The sequence below is a fragment of the Oncorhynchus kisutch genome, linkage group LG13, assembly GCF_002021735.2.
Source record: "Oncorhynchus kisutch isolate 150728-3 linkage group LG13, Okis_V2, whole genome shotgun sequence".
NCBI classification, from domain to species: Eukaryota; Metazoa; Chordata; class Actinopteri; order Salmoniformes; family Salmonidae; genus Oncorhynchus; species Oncorhynchus kisutch.
The window spans coordinates 75,765,796-75,790,026 of record NC_034186.2 but is presented as its reverse complement, the minus strand read 5'-3'; the positions used below and the strand labels follow the sequence as shown (position 1 = coordinate 75,790,026).

General features: G+C 46.9%; 1 protein-coding gene across 1 annotated transcript in view; it reads left to right on the top strand.

Annotated features, from left to right (window-relative positions):
- The window catches only part of LOC109884647 (sorting nexin-27), a 37,427-nt gene extending 17,774 nt beyond the window's left edge, over positions 1–19,653 (top strand). The window contains exons 7-13 of the mRNA XM_031787416.1: positions 2,108–2,271; positions 3,319–3,408; positions 6,505–6,654; positions 6,718–6,846; positions 6,967–7,026; positions 16,240–16,288; positions 16,619–19,653. Of these exons, the coding sequence (XP_031643276.1) occupies positions 2,108–2,271; positions 3,319–3,408; positions 6,505–6,654; positions 6,718–6,846; positions 6,967–7,026; positions 16,240–16,288; positions 16,619–16,686 (710 nt within the window). The 3' untranslated portion in view covers positions 16,687–19,653. The remainder of the gene's footprint in view (positions 1–2,107; positions 2,272–3,318; positions 3,409–6,504; positions 6,655–6,717; positions 6,847–6,966; positions 7,027–16,239; positions 16,289–16,618) is intronic.
- Positions 19,654–24,231: the final 4,578 nt, after the last annotated feature.

The following is a 24,231-nucleotide window of genomic DNA, read 5'->3' as shown; positions in this document are numbered from 1 at the left end:
GCTCTCTCTCTCTCTCTCTCCCACCGACCTAACCCTGTCTCTCTCTCTCTCTCTCTCCCACCGACCTAACCCTGTCGCTCTCTCTCCCACCGACCTAACCCTGTCGCTCTCTCTCCCACCGACCTAACCCTGTCGCTCTCTCTCCCACCGACCTAACCCTGTCGCTCTCTCTCTCTCCCCCACCCACCTAACCCTGTCGCTCTCTCTCTCTCTCCCACCGACCTAACCCTGTCGCTCTCTCTCTCTCTCTCTCTCCCACCGACCTAACCCTGTCGCTCGCTCTCTCTCTCTCTCCCACCGACCTAACCCTGTCGCTCGCTCTCTCTCTCTCTCTCCCACCGACCTAACCCTGTCGCTCTCTCTCTCTCTCTCCCACCGACCTAACCCTGTCGCTCTCTCTCTCCCTCTCTCTCTCCCACCGACCCTAACCCTGTCGCTCTCTCTCTCTCTCTCCCACCGACCTAACCCTGTCGCTCTCTCTCTCTCTCTCTCTCTCCCACCGACCTAACCCTGTCGCTCTCTCTCTCTCCCACCGACCTAACCCTGTCGCTCTCTCTCTCTCCCTCCCACCGACCTAACCCTGTCGCTCTCTCTCTCTCTCCCACCGACCTAACCCTGTCGCTCTCTCTCTCTCTCTCTCTCCCACCGACCTAACCCTGTCGCGCTCTCTCTCTCTCTCTCTCCCACCGACCTAACCCTGTCGCGCTCTCTCTCTCTCTCCCACCGACCTAACCCTGTCGCTCTCTCTCTCTCTCCCACCGACCTAACCCTGTCGCTCTCTCTCTCTCTCTCTCTCTCTCCCACCGACCTAACCCTGTCGCGCTCTCTCTCTCTCTCTCTCTCTCTCCCACCGACCTAACCCTGTCGCGCTCTCTCTCTCTCTCCCACCGACCTAACCCTGTCGCGCTCTCTCTCTCTCTCCCACCGACCTAACCCTGTCGCTCTCTCTCTCTCCCTCCCACCGACCTAACCCTGTCGCTCTCTCTCTCTCTCCCACCGACCTAACCCTGTCGCTCTCTCTCTCTCTCTCTCTCTCCCACCGACCTAACCCTGTCGCTCTCTCTCTCCCTCTCTCTCTCTCTCCCACCGACCTAACCCTGTCGCTCTCTCTCTCTCTCTCCCACCGACCTAACCCTGTCGCTCTCTCTCTCTCTCTCTCTCTCTCTCTCTCTCTCCCACCGACCTAACCCTGTCGCTCTCTCTCTCTCCCACCGACCTAACCCTGTCGCTCTCTCTCTCTCCCTCCCACCGACCTAACCCTGTCGCTCTCTCTCTCTCTCCCACCGACCTAACCCTGTCGCTCTCTCTCTCTCTCTCTCTCCCACCGACCTAACCCTGTCGCGCTCTCTCTCTCTCTCTCTCCCACCGACCTAACCCTGTCGCGCTCTCTCTCTCTCTCCCACCGACCTAACCCTGTCGCGCTCTCTCTCTCTCTCCCACCGACCTAACCCTGTCGCGCTCTCTCTCTCTCTCTCTCTCTCCCACCGACCTAACCCTGTCGCGCTCTCTCTCTCTCTCTCCCACTGACCTAACCCTGTCGCGCTCTCTCTCTCTCTCCCACCGACCTAACCCTGTCGCGCTCTCTCTCTCTCTCCCACCGACCTAACCCTGTCTCTCTCTCCCACCGACCTAACCCTGTCGCGCTCTCTCTCTCTCTCTCTCTCTCTCCCACCGACCTAACCCTGTCGCGCTCTCTCTCTCTCTCCCACCGACCTAACCCTGTCGCTCTCTCTCTCTCCCTCCCACTGACCTAACCCTGTCGCTCTCTCTCTCTCTCCCACCGACCTAACCCTGCGCTCTCTCTCTCTCTCTCTCTCTCTCCCACCGACCTAACCCTGTCGCGCTCTCTCTCTCTCTCTCTCTCCCACCGACCTAACCCTGTCGCGCTCTCTCTCTCTCTCCCACCGACCTAACCCTGTCGCGCTCTCTCTCTCTCTCCCACCGACCTAACCCTGTCTCTCTCTCTCTCTCTCTCTCTCTCTCTCTCTCTCTCTCTCTCTCTCCCCCACCGACCTAACCCTGTCTCTCTCTCTCTCCCACTGACCTAACCCTGTCGATCTCTCTCGCTGTCTCTCTCTCTGTATCTCTCTCTGTCTCTGTCTCTCAGTGCGTAAACTGGCTCCTAATGAGTTCCCCCACAAGCTGTATGTTCAGAACTACACGTCTGCTGTCCCTGGGACCTGCCTCACCCTGCGCAAGTGGCTCTTCACCACCGAGGAGGAGATACTGCTCAATGACAACCAACTGGCCGTCAGCTACTGCTTCCACCAGGTGTGTGTGCATTGTGTGTGTGTCAGGTGTGTGTGTGCATTGTGTGTGTGTGTGTGTGTGTCAGGTGTGTGTGCATTGTGTGTGTGTGTGCATTGTGTGTGTGTGTGTGTTAGGGGTTGTGTGCATTGTGTGTGTGTGTGCATTGTGTGTGTGTGTGTGTGTGTGTCGTGTGTGTGTGCATTGTGTGTGTGTCAGGTGTGTGTGCATTGTGTATGTGTGTGTCAGGTGTGTGTGCATTGTGTGTGTGTGTGTCAGGTGTGTGTGCATTGTGTGTGTCAGGGAGTGTGCATTGTGTGTGTGTGTCAGGTGTGTGTGCATTGTGTGCGTGTGTCAGGTGTGTGTGCATTGTGTGTGTGTGTGCATTGTGTGTGTGTCAGGGGAGTGTGCATTGTGTGTGTCAGGGGAGTGTGCATTGTGTGTGTGTGTCAGGGGAGTGTGCATTGTGTGTGTGTGTGTGTCAGGGGAGTGTGCATTGTGTGTGTGTGTGTGTCAGGGGAGTGTGCATTGTGTGTGTGTGTGTCAGGGGAGTGTGCATTGTGTGTGTGTGTGTGTCAGGGGAGTGTGCATTGTGTGTGTGTGTGTGTCAGGGGAGTGTGCATTGTGTGTGTGTGTGTGTCAGGGGAGTGTGCATTGTGTGTGTGTGTGTGTGTCAGGGGAGTGTGCATTGTGTGTGTGTGTGTCAGGGGAGTGTGCATTGTGTGTGTGTGTCAGGGGAATGTGCATTGTGTGTGTGTGTCAGGGGAGTGTGCATTGTGTGTGTGTGTGTCAGGGGAGTGTGCATTAAAATCAAATCAAATCTATTTATATAGCCCTTCGTACATCAGCTGATATCTCAAAGTGCTGTACAGAAACCCAGCCTAAAACCCCAAACAGCAAGCAATGCAGGTGTAGAAGCACGGTGGCTAGGAAAAACTCCCTAGAAAGGCCAAAACCTAGGAAGAAACCTAAGCATTGTGTGTGTGTGTCAGGGGAGTGTGCATTGTGTAAGGTAGAGTTCAGTTGGTTTGTCCATTTATAACTCTCTCGCTCTCCCCCCACCTCTCTCAGGCGGTGGATGATGTGAAAAGGGGATTTATCAAGGCAGAGGAGAAGTCCTACCAGCTACAGAAATTAGCAGAACAGAAGAAGATGGCCATGGTTAGTGTCTCTCTCTCCCTCTCTTCTAGTCACTAGATGGCCATGGTTAGTGTCTCTCTCCCTCTCTTCTAGTCACTAGATGGCCATGGTTAGTGTCTCGCTCTCCCTCTCTTCTAGTCACTAGATGGCCATGGTTAGTGTCTCTCTCTCCCTCTCTTCTAGTCACTAGATGGCCATGGTTAGTGTCTCTCTCTCCCTCTCTTCTAGTCACTAGATGGCCATGGTTAGTGTCTCTCTCTCCCTCTCTTCTAGTCACTAGATGGCCATGGTTAGTGTCTCTCTCTCTTCTAGTCACTAGATGGCCATGGTTAGTGTCTCCCTCTCTTCTAGTCACTAGATGGCCATGGTTAGTGTCTCTCTCTCCCTCTCTTCTAGTCACTAGATGGCCATGGTTAGTGTCTCTCTCTCCCTCTCTTCTAGTCACTAGATGGCCATGGTTAGTGTCTCTCTCTCCCTCTCTTCTAGTCACTAGATGGCCATGGTTAGTGTCTCTCTCTCTTCTAGTCACTAGATGGCCATGGTTAGTGTCTCTCTCTCTTCTAGTCACTAGATGGCCATGGTTAGTGTCTCTCTCTCCCTCTCTTCTAGTCACTAGATGGCCATGGTTAGTGTCTCTCTCTCCCTCTGCTAGTCACTAGATGGACATGGTTAGTGTCTCTCTCTGCCTCTCTTCTAGTCACTAGATGGCCAGAGAAGAAACCTCAGACATTACTGTCACAACTAATGAGCAAGTACAGTACATGACTGTCAAAAGAAAGGAGGACCAAGGCCCTATTCAGATAATGAATTAAAATGCCTTTTTTTGTATGGCATGTTCAATGGAAACAAAGATTTTAAACTCTGACACGTTTCAACTGCATGGTCCTCGTCAGGGAGTACATGACTGGTCTTCCATTGTGGTTAAGGGCTGTAATAGATGGGAATACACTAGGTCATTGTCACGTCTAATCAAGGTGGGTGGAATCAGGCGCAGAGAGCAGAATGCGATAATAAAGTTTATTCTCCGGTGAACAAACAAACACGGTCAACCCAAACACACACAGGGTGAACCCAAACACACACGGTCAACCCAAACACACACAGTCAACCCAAACACACACAGGGTGAAATTATCCAACATAGGATAACAGACTAACCGGTGAACAAACAAACACGGTCAACCCAAACACACACAGGGTGAATTATCCAACATAGGATAACAGACTAACCGGTGAACAAACAAACACGGTCAACCCAAACACACACAGGGTGAATTATCCAACATAGGATAACAGACTAACCGGTGAACAAACAAACACGGTCAACCCAAACACACACAGGGTGAATTATCCAACATAGGATAACAGACTAACCGGTGAACAAACAAACACGGTCAACCCAAACACACACAGGGTGAATTATCCAACATAGGATAACAGACTAACCGGAGAACAAACAAACACGGTCAACCCAAACACACACAGGGTGAATTATCCAACATAGGATAACAGACTAACCGGTGAACAAACAAACACGGTCAACCCAAACACACACAGGGTGTAATTATCCAACATAGGATAACAGACTAACCGGTGAACAAACAAACACGGTCAACCCAAACACACACAGGGTGAATTATCCAACATAGGATAACAGACTAACCGGAGAACAAACAAACACGGTCAACCCAAACACACACAGGGTGAATTATCCAACATAGGATAACAGACTAACCGGTGAACAAACAAACACGGTCAACCCAAACACACACAGGGTGAATTATCCAACATAGGATAACAGACTAACCGGTGAACAAACAAACACGGTCAACCCAAACACACAGGGTGAATTATCCAACATAGGATAACAGACTAACCGGTGAACAAACAAACACGGTCAACCCAAACACACACAGGGTGAATTATCCAACATAGGATAACAGACTAACCGGTGAACAAACAAACACGGTCAACCCAAACACACACAGGGTGAATTATCCAACATAGGATAACAGACTAACCGGTGAACAAACAAACACGGTCAACCCAAACACACACAGGGTGAATTATCCAACATAGGATAACAGACTAACCGGTGAACAAACAAACACGGTCAACCCAAACACACACAGGGTGAATTATCCAACATAGGATAACAGACTAACCGGTGAACAAACAAACACGGTCAACCCAAACACACACAGGGTGAATTATCCAACATAGGATAACAGACTAACCGGTGAACAAACAAACACGGTCAACCCAAACAAACACAGGGTGAATTATCCAACATAGGATAACAGACTAACCGGAGAACAAACAAACACGGTCAACCCAAACACACACAGGGTGAATTATCCAACATAGGATAACAGACTAACCGGTGAACAAACAAACACGGTCAACCCAAACACACACAGGGTGTAATTATCCAACATAGGATAACAGACTAACCGGTGAACAAACAAACACGGTCAACCCAAACACACACAGGGTGTAATTATCCAACATAGGATAACAGACTAACCGGTGAACAAACAAACACGGTCAACCCAAACACACACAGGGTGTAATTATCCAACATAGGATAACAGACTAACCGGTGAACAAACAAACACGGTCAACCCAAACACACACAGGGTGAAATTATCCAACATAGGATAACAGACTAACCGGTGAACAAACAAACACGGTCAACCCAAACACACACAGGGTGAAATTATCCAACACAGGATAACAGACTAACCGGAGAATAAGAAAACACGAATAACCACGACAGACGAAAATGAATGACAAAATAAACAATCCCGCACAAAACAAGGGTGGGACAACCTACATTATATACAGACACTAATTAACTAAACAACACACAGGTGAAACCAATCAGACAAAACCAACAGATACACGAAAAGGGATCGGTAGTGGCTAGTAGGACGGTGACGACGAACGCCGAGCACCGCCATGAACGGGCAGGAGAGCAAACCTCGGCGGAAGTCGTGACAGTCATGTAGCGTAAGACTTGGTATATACATGGCATATATGACCAAATAGACATGGAACATAGGATGGTTTCTAGAAGCAGTTGTCTGGCCCCCTAAATGTTCTCTCTTTCCCCCAGTATCTCAGTATGTTACGGGGCTGTGAAGGCTACAATGAGATCATCTTCCCACACTGCTCCTGTGACTCCCGACGCAAAGGCCACGTCGTCACAGCCATCAGCATACACCACTTTAAACTGCACGCCTGCACAGAAGAGGGAACGTTAGAGGTATGGAGAACGTGTGTGTGTGTGTGTGTGTGTGTGTGTGTTGACCCTGTCTCTCTATAACAGAACCAGGTGATCGTGTTTGAGTGGGTGGAGATGCAGCACTGGGACACTGATGAGGAGGGCATGGCCTTCTGCTTCCAGTACGCCAGGGCAGAGAAGAAACCTCGCTGGGTCAAGATCTTTACTCCCTACGTGAGTCTCACACACACTCACAGTACATACCTTTTGAGAGTCCCAACGAATGTCTGAACATGATGTATCAATGTGCAGAGAGTTAACCCTTTGTTGTGTTGTGTCCTGTGCTGTGTCCAGTTCAACTACCTGCATGAGTGCGTTGAGAGAGTCTTCTGTGAACTCAAGTGGAGGAAAGAGGTGAGGAGAGGGTTGTATACTGCCATGTACTGTCTACTGGCTAACTCCGCAGTCTTATACTGCCATGTACTGTCTGCTGGCTAACCAGCAGTCTTATACTGCCATGTACTGTCTGCTGGCTAACCAGCAGTCTTATACTGCCATGTACTGTCTGCTGGCTAACCAGCAGTCTTATACTGCCATGAACTGTCTACTGGCTAACCAGCAGTCTTATGCTGCCATGTACTGGCTAACCAGCAGTCTTATGCTGCCATGTACTGGCTAACCAGCAGTCTTATGCTGCCATGTACTGTCTACTGGCTAACCAGTAGTCTTATGCTGCCATGTACTGGCTAACCAGCAGTCTTATGCTGCCATGTACTGGCTAACCAGTAGTCTTATGCTGCCATGTACTGGCTAACCAGTAGTCTTATGCTGCCATGTACTGGCTAACCAGCAGTCTTATGCTGCCATGTACTGTCTACTGGCTAACCAGCAGTCTTATGCTGCCATGTACTGTCTACTGGCTAACCAGCAGTCTTATGCTGCCATGTACTGTCTACTGGCTAACCAGCAGTCTTATACTGCCATGTACTGTCTACTGGCTAACCAGCAGTCTTATGCTGCCATGTACTGGCTAACCAGCAGTCTTATGCTGCCATGTACTGGCTAACCAGCAGTCTTATGCTGCCATGTACTGTCTACTGGCTAACCAGCAGTCTTATGCTGCCATGTACTGTCTACTGGCTAACCAGCATTCTTATGCTGCCATGTACTGTCTACTGGCTAACCAGCAGTCTCATGCTGCCGTGTACTGTCTACTGGCTAACCAGCAGTCTTATACTGCCATCTGCTGTCTACTGGCTAACCAGCAGTCTTATACTGCCATGTACTGGCTAACCAGTAGTCTTATGCTGCCATGTACTGGCTAACCAGTAGTCTTATGCTGCCATGTACTGGCTAACCAGTAGTCTTATGCTGCCATGTACTGGCTAACCAGCAGTCTTATGCTGCCATGTACTGGCTAACCAGCAGTCTTATGCTGCCATGTACTGGCTAACCAGTAGTCTTATGCTGCCATGTACTGGCTAACCAGTAGTCTTATGATGCCATGTACTGGCTAACCAGTAGTCTTATGATGCCATGTACTGGCTAACCAGTAGTCTTATGCTGCCATGTACTGGCTAACCAGTAGTCTTATGATGCCATGTACTGGCTAACCAGTAGTCTTATGCTGCCATGTACTGGCTAACCAGCAGTCTTATGCTGCCATGTACTGTCTACTGGCTAACCAGCAGTCTTATGCTGCCATGTACTGTCTACTGGCTAACCAGCAGTCTTATGCTGCCATGTACTGGCTAACCAGCAGTCTTATGCTGCCATGTACTGTCTACTGGCTAACCAGCAGTCTTATGCTGCCATGTACTGTCTACTGGCTAACCAGCAGTCTTATGCTGCCATGTATTGTCTACTGGCTAACCAGCAGTCTTATACTTCCATCTGCTGTCTACTGGCTAACCAGCAGTCTTATACTGCCATGTACTGTTTACTGGCTAACCAGCAGTCTTATACTGCCATGTACTGTCTACTGGCTAACCAGCAGTCTTATGATGCCATGTACTGGCTAACCAGTAGTCTTATGCTGCCATGTACTGGCTAACCAGCAGTCTTATGCTGCCATGTACTGTCTACTGGCTAACCAGCAGTCTTATGCTGCCATGTACTGTCTACTGGCTAACCAGCAGTCTTATACTGCCATCTGCTGTCTACTGGCTAACCAGCAGTCTTATACTGCCATGTACTGTTTACTGGCTAACCAGCAGTCTTATACTGCCATCTGCTGTCTACTGGCTAACCAGCAGTCTTATACTGCCATGTACTGTTTACTGGCTAACCAGCAGTCTTATACTGCCATCTGCTGTCTACTGGCTAACCAGCAGTCTTATACTGCCATGTACTGTTTACTGGCTAACCAGCAGTCTTATACTGCCATGTACTGTCTACTGGCTAACCAGCAGTCTTATACTGCCATGTACTGTCTACTGGCTAACCAGCAGTCTTATGCTGCCATGTACTGGCTAACCAGCAGTCTTATGCTGCCATGTACTGGCTAACCAGCAGTCTTATGCTGCCATGTACTGGCTAACCAGCAGTCTTATGCTGCCATGTACTGTCTACTGGCTAACCAGCAGTCTTATACTGCCATGTACTGTCTACTGGCTAACCGGCAGTCTTATGCTGCCATGTACTGGCTAACCAGCAGTCTTATGCTGCCATGTACTGTCTACTGGCTAACCAGCAGTCTTATGCTGCCATGTACTGTCTACTGGCTAACCAGCAGTCTTATGCTGCCATGTACTGTCTACTGGCTAACCAGTAGTCTTATGCTGCCATGTACTGGCTAACCAGTAGTCTTATGATGCCATGTACTGGCTAACCAGTAGTCTTATGATGCCATGTACTGGCTAACCAGCAGTCTTATGCTGCCATGTACTGGCTAACCAGTAGTCTTATGCTGCCATGTACTGGCTAACCAGCAGTCTTATGCTGCCATGTACTGTCTACTGGCTAACCAGCAGTCCTATACTGCCATGTACTGTCTACTGGCTAACCAGCAGTCTTATGCTGCCATGTACTGGCTAACCAGCAGTCTTATGCTGCCATGTACTGGCTAACCAGCAGTCTTATGCTGCCATGTACTGTCTACTGGCTAACCAGCAGTCTTATGCTGCCATGTACTGTCTACTGGCTAACCAGCAGTCTTATGCTGCCATGTACTGTCTACTGGCTAACCAGCAGTCTCATGCTGCCGTGTACTGTCTACTGGCTAACCAGCAGTCTTATACTGCCATGTACTGGCTAACCAGTAGTCTTATGCTGCCATGTACTGGCTAACCAGCAGTCTTATGCTGCCATGTACTGGCTAACCAGCAGTCTTATGCTGCCATGTACTGGCTAACCAGCAGTCTTATGCTGCCATGTACTCGCTAACCAGTAGTCTTATGCTGCCATGTACTGGCTAACCAGTAGTCTTATGATGCCATGTACTGGCTAACCAGCAGTCTTATGATGCCATGTACTGGCTAACCAGTAGTCTTATGCTGCCATGTACTGGCTAACCAGTAGTCTTATGATGCCATGTACTGGCTAACCAGTAGTCTTATGCTGCCATGTACTGGCTAACCAGCAGTCTTATGCTGCCATGTACTGTCTACTGGCTAACCAGCAGTCTTATGCTGCCATGTACTGTCTACTGGCTAACCAGCAGTCTTATACTGCCATGTACTGTCTACTGGCTAACCAGCAGTCTCATGCTGCCATGTACTGGCTAACCAGCATTCTTATGCTGCCATGTACTGTCTACTGGCTAACCAGCAGTCTTATGCTGCCATGTACTGTCTACTGGCTAACCAGCAGTCTTATGCTGCCATGTATTGTCTACTGGCTAACCAGCAGTCTTATACTTCCATCTGCTGTCTACTGGCTAACCAGCAGTCTTATACTGCCATATACTGTTTACTGGCTAACCAGCAGTCTTATACTGCCATGTACTGGCTAACCAGTAGTCTTATGATGCCATGTACTGGCTAACCAGTAGTCTTATGCTGCCATGTACTGGCTAACCAGCAGTCTTATGCTGCCATGTACTGGCTAACCAGCAGTCTTATGCTGCCATGTACTGTCTACTGGCTAACCAGCAGTCTTATGCTGCCATGTACTGTCTACTGGCTAACCAGCAGTCTTATACTGCCATCTGCTGTCTACTGGCTAACCAGCAGTCTTATACTGCCATGTACTGTTTACTGGCTAACCAGCAGTCTTATACTGCCATCTGCTGTCTACTGGCTAACCAGCAGTCTTATACTGCCATGTACTGTTTACTGGCTAACCAGCAGTCTTATACTGCCATGTACTGTCTACTGGCTAACCAGCAGTCTTATGCTGCCATGTACTGGCTAACCAGCAGTCTTATGCTGCCATGTACTGGCTAACCAGCAGTCTTATGCTGCCATGTACTGGCTAACCAGCAGTCTTATGCTGCCATGTACTGTCTACTGGCTAACCAGCAGTCTTATACTGCCATGTACTGTCTACTGGCTAACCGGCAGTCTTATGCTGCCATGTACTGGCTAACCAGCAGTCTTATGCTGCCATGTACTGTCTACTGGCTAACCAGCAGTCTTATGCTGCCATGTACTGTCTACTGGCTAACCAGCAGTCTTATGCTGCCATGTACTGTCTACTGGCTAACCAGTAGTCTTATGCTGCCATGTACTGGCTAACCAGTAGTCTTATGATGCCATGTACTGGCTAACCAGTAGTCTTATGATGCCATGTACTGGCTAACCAGCAGTCTTATGCTGCCATGTACTGGCTAACCAGTAGTCTTATGCTGCCATGTACTGGCTAACCAGCAGTCTTATGCTGCCATGTACTGTCTACTGGCTAACCAGCAGTCCTATACTGCCATGTACTGTCTACTGGCTAACCAGCAGTCTTACGCTGCCATGTACTGGCTAACCAGCAGTCTTATGCTGCCATGTACTGGCTAACCAGCAGTCTTATGCTGCCATGTACTGTCTACTGGCTAACCAGCAGTCTTATGCTGCCATGTACTGTCTACTGGCTAACCAGCATTCTTATGCTGCCATGTACTGTCTACTGGCTAACCAGCAGTCTCATGCTGCCGTGTACTGTCTACTGGCTAACCAGCAGTCTTATACTGCCATGTACTGGCTAACCAGTAGTCTTATGCTGCCATGTACTGGCTAACCAGCAGTCTTATGCTGCCATGTACTGGCTAACCAGCAGTCTTATGCTGCCATGTACTGGCTAACCAGCAGTCTTATGCTGCCATGTACTCGCTAACCAGTAGTCTTATGCTGCCATGTACTGGCTAACCAGTAGTCTTATGATGCCATGTACTGGCTAACCAGCAGTCTTATGATGCCATGTACTGGCTAACCAGTAGTCTTACGCTGCCATGTACTGGCTAACCAGTAGTCTTATGATGCCATGTACTGGCTAACCAGTAGTCTTATGCTGCCATGTACTGGCTAACCAGCAGTCTTATGCTGCCATGTACTGTCTACTGGCTAACCAGCAGTCTTATGCTGCCATGTACTGTCTACTGGCTAACCAGCAGTCTTATACTGCCATGTACTGTCTACTGGCTAACCAGCAGTCCTATGCTGCCATGTACTGGCTAACCAGCATTCTTATGCTGCCATGTACTGTCTACTGGCTAACCAGCAGTCTTATGCTGCCATGTACTGTCTACTGGCTAACCAGCAGTCTTATACTGCCATGTACTGTCTACTGGCTAACCAGCAGTCTTATGCTGCCATGTACTGGCTAACCAGCAGTCTTATGCTGCCATGTACTGTCTACTGGCTAACCAGCAGTCTTATGCTGCCATGTACTGTCTACTGGCTAACCAGCAGTCTTATGCTGCCATGTATTGTCTACTGGCTAACCAGCTGTCTTATACTTCCATCTGCTGTCTACTGGCTAACCAGCAGTCTTATACTGCCATGTACTGTCTACTGGCTAACCAGCAGTCTTATGCTGCCATGTACTGGCTAACCAGCAGTCTTATGCTGCCATGTACTGGCTAACCAGCAGTCTTATGCTGCCATGTACTGTCTACTGGCTAACCAGCAGTCTTATACTGCCATCTGCTGTCTACTGGCTAACCAGCAGTCTTATACTGCCATGTACTGTTTACTGGCTAACCAGCAGTCTTATACTGCCATCTGCTGTCTACTGGCTAACCAGCAGTCTTATGCTGCCATGTACTGGCTAACCAGCAGTCTTATACTGCCATCTGCTGTCTACTGGCTAACCAGCAGTCTTATACTGCCATGTACTGTTTACTGGCTAACCAGCAGTCTTATACTGCCATCTGCTGTCTACTGGCTAACCAGCAGTCTTATGCTGCCATGTACTGTCTACTGGCTAACCAGCAGTCTTATACTGCCATCTGCTGTCTACTGGCTAACCAGCAGTCTTATACTGCCATGTACTGTTTACTGGCTAACCAGCAGTCTTATACTGCCATCTGCTGTCTACTGGCTAACCAGCAGTCTTATACTGCCATGTACTGTTTACTGGCTAACCAGCAGTCTTATACTGCCATGTACTGTCTACTGGCTAACCAGCAGTCTTATGCTGCCATGTACTGGCTAACCAGCAGTCTTATGCTGCCATGTACTGGCTAACCAGCAGTCTTATGCTGCCATGTACTGGCTAACCAGTAGTCTTATGCTGCCATGTACTGTCTACTGGCTAACCAGCAGTCTTATGCTGCCATGTACTGGCTAACCAGCAGTCTTATGCTGCCATGTACTGGCTAACCAGCAGTCTTATGCTGCCATGTACTGGCTAACCAGTAGTCTTATGCTGCCATGTACTGGCTAACCAGCAGTCTTATGCTGCCATGTACTGTCTACTGGCTAACCAGCAGTCTTATGCTGCCATGTACTCTCTACTGGCTAACCAGCAGTCTTATACTGCCATGTACTGTCTACTGGCTAACCAGCAGTCTTATGCTGCCATGAACTGTCTACTGGCTAACCAACAGTCTTATGCTGCCATGTACTAGCTAACCAGCAGTCTTATGCTGCCATGTACTGGCTAACCAGCAGTCCTATGCTGCCATGTACTGTCTACTGGCTAACCAGCAGTCTTATGCTGCCATGTACTATCTAACCAGCAGTGCTATGCTGCCATGTACTGTCTACTGGCTAACCAGCAGTCTTATACTGCCATGTACTGTCTACTGGCTAACCAGCAGTCTTATGCTGCCATGTACTGTCTACTGGCTAACCAGCAGTCCTATGCTGCCAGTTACTGTCTACTGGCTAACCAGCAGACTTATGCTGCCATGTACTGTCTACTGGCTAACCAACAGTCTTATGCTGCCATGTACTAGCTAACCAGCAGTCTTATGCTGCCATGTACTGGCTAACCAGCAGTCTTATACTGCCATGTACTGTCTGCTGGCTAACCAGCAGTCTTATACTGCCATGTGCTGTCTACTGGCTAACCAGCAGTCTTATACTGCCATGTACTGTCTACTGGCTCACCAGCAGTCTTATACTGCCATGTGCTGTCTACTGGCTAACCAGCAGTTTTCTACTGCCATGTACTGTCTACTGGCTCACCAGCAGTCTTATACTGCCATGTACTGTCTACTGGCTCACCAGCAGTCTTATGCTGCCATGTACTGTCTACTGGCTCACCAGCAGTCTTATACTGCCATGTACTGTCTATTGGTTAACCAGCATTTTTATACTGCCATGTATTGTCTACTGGCTCACCAGCAGTCTTATACTGCCATGTACTGTCTATTGGTTAACCAGCATTCTTATACTGCCATGTATTGTCTACTGGCTAACCAGTAGTCGTATGCTGCCATGTACTGGCTAACCAGCAGTCTTATGCTGCCATGTACTGTCTACTGGCTAACCAGTAGTCTTATGCTGCCATGTACTGGCTAACCAGCAGTCTTATGCTGCCATGTACTGGCTAACCAGCAGTCTTATGCTGCCATGTACTGGCTAACCAGTAGTCTTATGCTGCCATGTACTGGCTAACCAGTAGTCCTATGCTGCCATGTACTGGCTAACCAGCAGTATTATGCTGCCATGTACTGGCTAACCAGCAGTCTTATACTGCCATGTACTGTCTACTGGCTCACCAGCAGTCTTATAATGCCATGTGCTGTCTACTGGCTAACCAGCAGTCTTATACTGCCATGTACTGTCTACTGGCTCACCAGCAGTCTTATACTGCCATGTACTGTCTACTGGCTCACCAGCAGTCTTATACTGCCATGTGCTGTCTACTGGCTAACCAGCAGTTTTCTACTGCCATGTACTGTCTACTGGCTCACCAGCAGTCTTATACTGCCATGTACTGTCTACTGGCTCACCAGCAGTCTTATGCTGCCATGTACTGTCTACTGGCTCACCAGCAGTCTTATACTGCCATGTACTGTCTATTGGTTAACCAGCATTTTTATACTGCCATGTATTGTCTACTGGCTCACCAGCAGTCTTATACTGCCATGTACTGTCTATTGGTTAACCAGCATTCTTATACTGCCATGTATTGTCTACTGGCTAACCAGTAGTCGTATGCTGCCATGTACTGGCTAACCAGCAGTCTTATGCTGCCATGTACTGTCTACTGGCTAACCAGTAGTCTTATGCTGCCATGTACTGGCTAACCAGCAGTCTTATGCTGCCATGTACTGGCTAACCAGCAGTCTTATGCTGCCATGTACTGGCTAACCAGTAGTCTTATGCTGCCATGTACTGGCTAACCAGTAGTCCTATGCTGCCATGTACTGGCTAACCAGCAGTATTATGCTGCCATGTACTGGCTAACCAGCAGTCTTATACTGCCATGTACTGTCTACTGGCTCACCAGCAGTCTTATAATGCCATGTGCTGTCTACTGGCTAACCAGCAGTCTTATACTGCCATGTACTGTCTACTGGCTCACCAGCAGTCTTATACTGCCATGTACTGTCTACTGGCTCACCAGCAGTCTTATACTGCCATGTGCTGTCTACTGGCTAACCAGCAGTTTTCTACTGCCATGTACTGTCTACTGGCTCACCAGCAGTCTTATACTGCCATGTACTGTCTACTGGCTCACCAGCAGTCTTATGCTGCCATGTACTGTCTACTGGCTAACCAGCAGTCTTATACTGCCATGTGCTGTCTACTGGCTAACCAGCAGTTTTCTACTGCCATGTACTGTCTACTGGCTCACCAGCAGTCTTATACTGCCATGTACTGTCTACTGGCTCACCAGCAGTCTTATGCTGCCATGTACTGTCTACTGGCTAACCAGCAGTCTTATACTGCCATGTACTATCTACTGGCTCACCAGCAGTCTTATACTGCCATGTACTGTCTACTGGCTAACCAGCAGTCTTATGCTGCCATGTACTGTCTACTGGCTCACCAGCAGTCTTATACTGCCATGTACTGTCTATTGGTTAACCAGCATTTTTATACTGCCATGTATTGTCTACTGGCTCACCAGCAGTCTTATACTGCCATGTACTGTCTATTGGTTAACCAGCATTCTTATACTGCCATGTATTGTCTACTGGCTAACCAGCTGTCTTATGCTGCACATTTCACTGGCTAATACCTTTGGAATGTTGTCCACTGATATTGTTTAATGAGAATGTTGTTTAATATTGTGTGTCTCCAGGTGGAAGAGGAGGCTGTGGATAAGGACAATAAGAACTGCAGTAAAGAAGGTATGTGTAGCAAGGTAAGGCTTTGCCTGCCTCTGTCTCTGGTACAGCAGTAGCGGCCTGGGCCTGGGCCTGGGCCTGGGCCTGGGCCTGGGCCTGGGCCTGGGCCTGGGCCTGGGCCTGGGCCTGGGCCTGGGCCTGTGTGTGTGTGTGTGTGTGTGTGTGTGTGTGTGTGTGTGTGTGTGTGTGTGTGTGTGTGTGTGTGTGTGTGTGTGTGTGTGTGTGTGTGTGTGTGTGTGTGTGTGTGTGTGTGTGTGTGTGCGCGCGACTGTCCATGTCCATTTTTGCCAGCCTGCGCATGTTGTCGTTTCTTGAGCCGTGTGTCTGTTTCAGAATATCTTCCAGCTGTTGAGACACAGAAGGAATGGAGGCACCTAGGAGGAGAGATCATCACCTCCTAAACATGCTCTCCTCCATCCGTCCCTCTGGTCTGGTTCGGCCCGGAACTACCACCACTACCTGTCCTCACACAACTACTACTACAACTTCTACATACCATTAACAGCTACTACAGATCAACAACCACCACACACCATCAAACTACAAATGAACAACTTCTGGACTGACTGAAGGAGAAACAATGACGCACACTACAACTTAAGCTGTTATTCACCATGAACCCTTGAATACACCCCAAGCACACAATATAAACACAAGCCAACAGGAAGGTACAGTAGAAACATACAGCAGGTTTGTACAGGTGAATAAATAACTCTAAAAACGTAGATACATGCCTTCATACATCGCATCACCTCTTTGGTCAAAACTCCATGGAGACCTGTGACTATTGGCTAAGGAGGCTGACGGCTTTTGGTGGGCTTGGATGAAGGAGATGGTTCTCTAGGATGATATTGGACAAGGGATTTGACATGTGCAAGGCCATTGGGTGTTTTGTGGCCACTTTGGAGTGCTCTGGACTGGAACAGAATGCAGTGGAAGAAGAGAACAAAAGAGGGATACAGATGCTGGAACAGAACCTGTTCTAAAAAAGGAAATGGCTGGTGGTGCTGGAACAGAACCTGTTCTAAAAAAGGAAATGGCTGGTGGTCCTGGAACAGAACCTGTTCTAAAAGAGGAAATGGCTGGTGGTGCTGGAACAGAACCTGTTCTAAAAGAGGAAATGGCTGGTGGTGCTGGAACAGAACCTGTTCTAAAAGAGGAAATGGCTGGTGGTGCTGGAACAGAACCTGTTCTAAAAGAGGAAACGGCTGGTGGTGTTGGAACAGAACCTGTTCTAAAAGAGGAAACGGCTGGTGGTGATGGAACAGAACCTGTTCTAAAAGAGGAAACGGCTGGTGGTGATGGAACAGAACCTGTTCTAAAAGAGGAAATGGCTGGTGGTGATGGAACAGAACCTGTTCTAAAAGAGGAAACGGCTGGTGGTGATGGACTGAGGAGACAAATCTGAAAAGTTCTAAAACAGGAACTGTGTGTGTGTGTGTGTGTGTGTGTGTGTGTCGACTGATTATGGACAGCTGTGAGAGTCTAGGTTGGAACCCTGGAGGTAGAAACAACCCTTCTCTCTGACTCTGAACTGAACTCCCAGAATGAGTCTAGACAGACAGACGGAGGGAACCGGCCCCATGATACAAGAGACTGGACTCATATGAACCACACAGACAGATTGACATATGGATATTATCTCCTGTTTGTAGCCACTATCTCCATTTCAAAGAGATCTACTGAAGAGACTATTACAGAGAGAGAGAGAAACCATACATTTCCTTTATTTGTGACTATTGGGCCGAGCAGAACCAAGGGTAGCATGTGTGTTTCAGCTGCTGGTTCTGTTTCGGTTTACAGATGCTGAAATTGCCCTGAAGCCATTTTTGAATACACAAACCTTCTCATTAAAAACACACACACACACACACACACACACACACACACACACACACACAGAATGCTCATCATGTAGGAATTGGATCCCAGGAAAGTATTCTGCCATCTTGACAGATACCTGAACAAGGAACATGTTTACTTCACCTGTGTGTTTTGTGTACCTCATAAAGACATATATATATATATATATAATTTTTAATGTGGACATTTCAGACATTGGACAGAATAGCACAAAAAGAACCCTGTAAGATGTTGACCACGTTAAGCTCAATATGTATTCATTCTATGCTACGTTTTCTGTTCTGCTGATGCCTAACCGTGGGTTCATAACACTGAACTCAGAAGTGCATCTCGATTTACATTGTGTCTTTCTGTTCTTGAGAAAAGGTGTGATGCTTTAGAAAACACATCGTGATTGTCAGTCTGTAGGATATGTCTATGGTGTTGGTTTAGGTGAGTCTTTGGTTCAATTGATATATTGGTCCTTGTGTATCTGAAGCTGCAGTGCTCAGAACGACCTGCAGGGGTCTCCCTCCCACTGAGAAACACTAGATCAGTTACTATAGAACAGGGCTGGCCAGTATTCTAACAGAGGGCCGGTGAGGGCTGAGGTTTAAACAGTGGTGTAGTAGGAGCTACACGGAGGTATACACCCTGAACCCCACAGAGGTTTAAACAGTGGTGTAGTAGGAGCTACACGGAGGTATACGCCCTAATCCCCACAGAGGTTTAAACAGTGGTGTAGTAGGAACTACACAGAGGTTTAAACAGTGGTGTAGTAGGAACTACACGGAGGTATACGCTCTAAACCCCACAGAGGTTTAAATAAAGGTTCAGTGAAATACATATGCACGAAACCCACTTTTTGTTCAGTGGACATTGGGTATAGTCACTTCTTAATTCCCACTGATCCGTATCAAAGTAGTGTAGTGGTGGTATAAACGGTATCAAGTATGTGGTACAATAGAGAAAGTAGCCTACACAATCGTAAAGCACGTGTAATATATTCACGTGCGCTGCACACAGCCAAGTTTCAGCTGAATATCATGGCAGTAAGAGCCGCAGCTGGTTGTCCCATGGAGCAGCTCACAGCTGGTAGGGTAGGTAGGACTTGCCTAGTTAAATAAAGGTTAAATGAATCAAATCAAGAAACAATGGGTAAGCAAACCAGGTATTGAAACAGTTTGGTCCAAAGTCTTGGTTGAATCTTTGCAGTGCTCAATTCAGTCATTATGTGCTGTTTTGAATGAACATTTCCAAATGCTTTCCCAAGGAAAGCTGCCATATGTAACTTTGTGCAACCAAACAAGTTCACATAGAAATGTCACTGTCATTATTGAAAGCAAGTCTAATAAGTGGTAGATCTATTCTATGTGCATTATTTCTATGCTTCCCATTCTTAAGTTTAGTTTTTGCATCTTTTATTTTGTTTTGTACACCAGTTTCAGACGGCTGAAAATACAATCGTTTTGGTTATGGAAAATGTATTGCAGAGGTTGAGATTGTACAAAGACTATACAATTACTTATTGTTTTGTCACAAACTGAAATTAGGTGAACTTCGAATTTTAGTAACCAGGAAATGGCGGAGCTATTTCTGTATAGTGCATCTTTAAATGTTGACTACAAATTAGGCCTACATGATATAATTATGATTTGTATCAATCTGGAGGGCATTTATTTTGAAAACTCTGCAATCAGATGTACTCTACTGTAGGCCTACATTGTAGAGTACAGACACTGCGAGCCACATGGTATTTGGCTAGTTGCTTAATTATTTTAAAGGGCAACTAGACCCTCCCAAAAATATTATTTTATATTTTTCCCAGACCTAAGAAATGGTCTCCTTGTGCAGTATAAGCATTGATGTGGGCTTAACATGCATTTGTTGTTTTTCTATGAAAGAATTTCTGGCAAAATGATGGTGTACTCACTTCTCCAGGCACTGCTACACCAATGGGTTTTCCTGTATCTGTAAGTGATTTGATTTGGGACCTGAATCTCCAACAGGCTTAGGCTGTTTACGCAATGGATCATCATGTCTCACTCCCATAGGCTGCTTCACTTGTCAATCATGTCTCTGCTATCTCGCCCTGTAATCTGCGATATCTCTCTCAAACACTCCTCTGTCCCTCGTCTTCAACTCTTTATTTAAGATATTAGGCAAGCTCTACTTCTCTTATCCTACAGTATCTTCACCTGTCTGACAAATCAAGCAAGTGAGAAAATGAAACAATCTGAAGAGAACCACACAGGGTTGAATTGATGAAAGCTGAAGTCATTTAACTTGTTGACTTATTGTAATGAATTGTAACATTATTTTAAATGAAATGATTTATTAATGCGAAACATTGATGTCTTCTCTCCTTTGGTGTCTCCAACTCTAATCTCAATTACCCAGTTTCTAGTGCCCAAGAATGGAAAGTGTGTGTGGGGGGGCACTTGACACCAGACTGTGATTGTGTTTGTCCATCGATTATTTCATTGATAAACACCCTGGTAGATATCAGGTGATGAAGAGATAATAATGTATTGTTCCACTGAAGCCAAATAAAATCTAAGAGAAGTCGGTTTTCTGCTGCACCCAGAATGGACCATTTCCACGATTACACCATTTTCTACGCATCTTAAATCAGAATGGACATATTACCACCCCCAGCTGCTCTCTCTTCCTCTTCTCTGCCTTTCCTCTCTCTCTTCCTCTTCTCTGCCTTTCCTCCCCCTCTTCCTCTTCTCTGCCTTTCCTCCCCCTCTTCCTCTTCTCTGCCTTTCCTCCCCCTCTTCCTCTTCTCTGCCTTTCCTCCCCCTCTTCCTCTTCTCTGCCTTTCCTCCCCCTCTTCCACTTCTCTGCCTTTCCTCCCCCTCTTTCTCTTTTCCTGTAATGAGAGTGTTAAGACAATTATCTGCTGGACAGAAAGTGTCTCCTTATCGACCCACAGAGAGCCATCTACAACCACTAATCAAGCCGTATTGATTAGAGGGGGTGTTGATATCACATACCACTATCTGACTGACACAGAGAGACACTAAATATACACTCTGTTTTGAAACACTGACTTGAAAAGTTGTCTCTCAACTCTAAACAGAAAAGATTCAGTTGATATGTCTTTGGGTCCTTTAGCCCAGGAGAAATCCAACCTGAACGTCCCTATAACTTGGCTAGAACATATTTTCAATGTGACTATAAATCATTACTTATCTTCATTCATTCTTTTCCCTCTTTTCTCATTTTCCAACTGAGCAGACACAAAATCTGATAGCATTGCACAAAGAGGTGGGTGTGTGTGTGGATGCATCCCTGTGTAAATGTGTGAACTGTGACAGGACAGAGGACTTGCTGCAGTCACATCCTGGCACTGTGTTACTAGTGGTCCTGTGTGTGTGCATGTTCATATCTGCATGTACAGGGCCTTCAGAAAGTGTTCACATTCCTTGACTTTTCCCACATCTTGTTACATTACAGCCTTATTCTAAAATGTATTAAATAGAGATTGTTTTGCCTACACACAATACCCCATAATGTCAGGAATGATGTTTTTCCACATTTTTCCTAATTACCTAAAAATGAAAACCTAAAATGTCTAGAGAATCAGTTTCACCCCCTTTGTTATGACCAGCCTAAATAAGTTCAGAAGTAAACATGCTCTTAACAATTCACGTTGCATGGACTCACTCTGTGTGGGATAATAGTGTTTTAACACGGTTTTTCAATAACTACCTCATCTCTGTACCCCACACACACAATTATATTTATGGTCCTTCGTTCAACCAATGAATTTAAGTCACAGATTCAACCACAAAGACCAAGGAGGTTTTCCAATGCCTCATAGAGAAGGGCACCTATTGGTAGATGGGTAAAAATAAAAAGTAGACATTTGTATTTATTAAGGATCCCCATTAGCCAAAGCAGCAGCAGCTTCTCATTCTGGGTTCCAGAACATTCAAAAAGATGACCTTAAATGACATTACATTTCATTACTGTTCACAACATATTAAGTGTGTTCCCTCAGGCCACAACTCTACTATCACATATCTACAATACAAAATCCATGTGTGTGTGTGTGTAGAGTGTGTGTATCTTCACAGCCCCTGCTGTTCCATAAGGTGTATTTTTATCTGTTTTTTAAAATCTAATCCTACTGCTTGCATCAGTTACCTGATGTGGAATTGTAGCCATGGTTCCATGTACTGTAGTACCGTGTGCCTCCCATTGTCTGTTCTGGACTTTGAATATCCCTTTGAGCAGGGTGAAATCATTAATTACACTTTGGATGGTGTATTAATACACCCAGTCACTACAAAGATACAGGCGTCCTTCATAACTCAGTTGCTGGAGAGGAAGGAAACCATTCAGAGATTTCACCATGAGGACAATAGCGACTTTAAAACAGTTACAGAGTTTAATGGCTGTGATAGGAGAAAACTGAGGATGGATCAACAACATTGTAGTTACTCCACAATACTTATTTAATTGACAGAGGGACAAGAAGGAAGCCTGTACAGAATAACATTTTCCAAAACAAGTGTCCTGTTAGCAACAAGCTGCTAAAGTAATACTGCAAAAAATGGATTGTGGCAAAACAATGAACTTTTTGTCCTGAATGTTTGGGGCCAATACAACACATTACTGGGGGTGGGTGGTTCAGGAGAAAAACAGAAACTGAATGAAGCTAAGCACAGGAAAAATCCTAGAGGAGAACCTGGTTCAGTCTGTTTTCCACCAGACACTGAGACATGAATTCACCTTTCAGCAGGACAATAACCTAAAACACAAGGCCAAATATACACTGGAGTTGCTGACCAATAAGAAGTGTTTCTGAGTAGCCAAGTTACAGCTTTGATTTAAATCGACTTGAAAATCTATGACCTCAAAATGGTTGTCTAGCAATGATCAACAAGCAATTTGACAGAATTTGAAGAATTGAAAAGAATAATCCAGGTGTGGAAAGCTCTTAGAGACTTACCAAGAGAGACTCACAGCTCTTAGAGACTTACAAAGAGAGACTCACAGCTCTTAGAGACTTACCAAGAGAGACTCACAGCTCTTAGAGACTTACAAAGAGAGACTCACAGCTCTTCGAGACTTACCCAGAGAGGCTCACAGCTCTTAGAGACTTACCCTGCAAGACTCACAGCTCTTAGAGACGTACTCAGAGAGACTCACAGCTCTTAGAGACTTACCCAGAGAGACTCACAGCTCTTACAGACGTACCCAGAGAGACTCACAGCTCTTGGAGATTTACCCAGAGAGACTCTCAGCTCTTAGAGGCATGCCCAGAGAGACTCACAGCTCTTAGAGACGTACCCAGAGAGACTCACAGCTCTTAGAGACGTACCCCAGAGAGACTCACAGCTCTTAGAGACGTACCCAGAGAGACTCTCAGCTCTTAGAGACGTACCCAGAGAGACTCATAGCTCTGAGAGACTCACAGCTCTTAGAGGCATGCCCAGAGAGACTCACAGCTCTTAGAGACTTACCCAGAGAGACTCACAGCTCTTAGAGACGTACCCAGAGAGACTCACAGCTCTTAGAGACGTACCCCAGAGAGACTCACAGCTCTTCGAGACGTACCCAGAGAGACTCCCAGCTCTTAGAGACGTACTCAGAGAAACTCACAGCTCTTAGAGACATACCCAGGAGACTCACTGCTGTTTTCACTCATTATGTGTGTAAATGGGTGAGAAAATATATTTTGAATTCAGGGTGTAACATAACAAAATGTGGAAGTCATCAAGGTGTTTGTATACTTTCTGAAGGCACTGTATGTGTTTATGTATTTATTTTCTCTGTCCACTCAATTAGGCCCTGTCTCACTCATAATGCTACATTGAAGCTGTTTAGTACTGCTGTCCGATATAGAATCGCCAATCACCCTCTCCCCCGCCCCCTCCTCCATTAACGACCAATCAGTTAAAACCCTGTTTCTCTACCACTTGCGTTGTCAGCACTTTCCTCTACCCCCATTTCTCCCCTCTACATATCTCTCTCTCTCATCCTCTCCCTAACTCACTATGCATCAGTCAATCTCTCTCTCTGCCTATCTCTATCCCATATCTCTCTCTGCCTCTGTCTCTCTCCCTCTCCTTCCCTTCCTCCAACTCTCC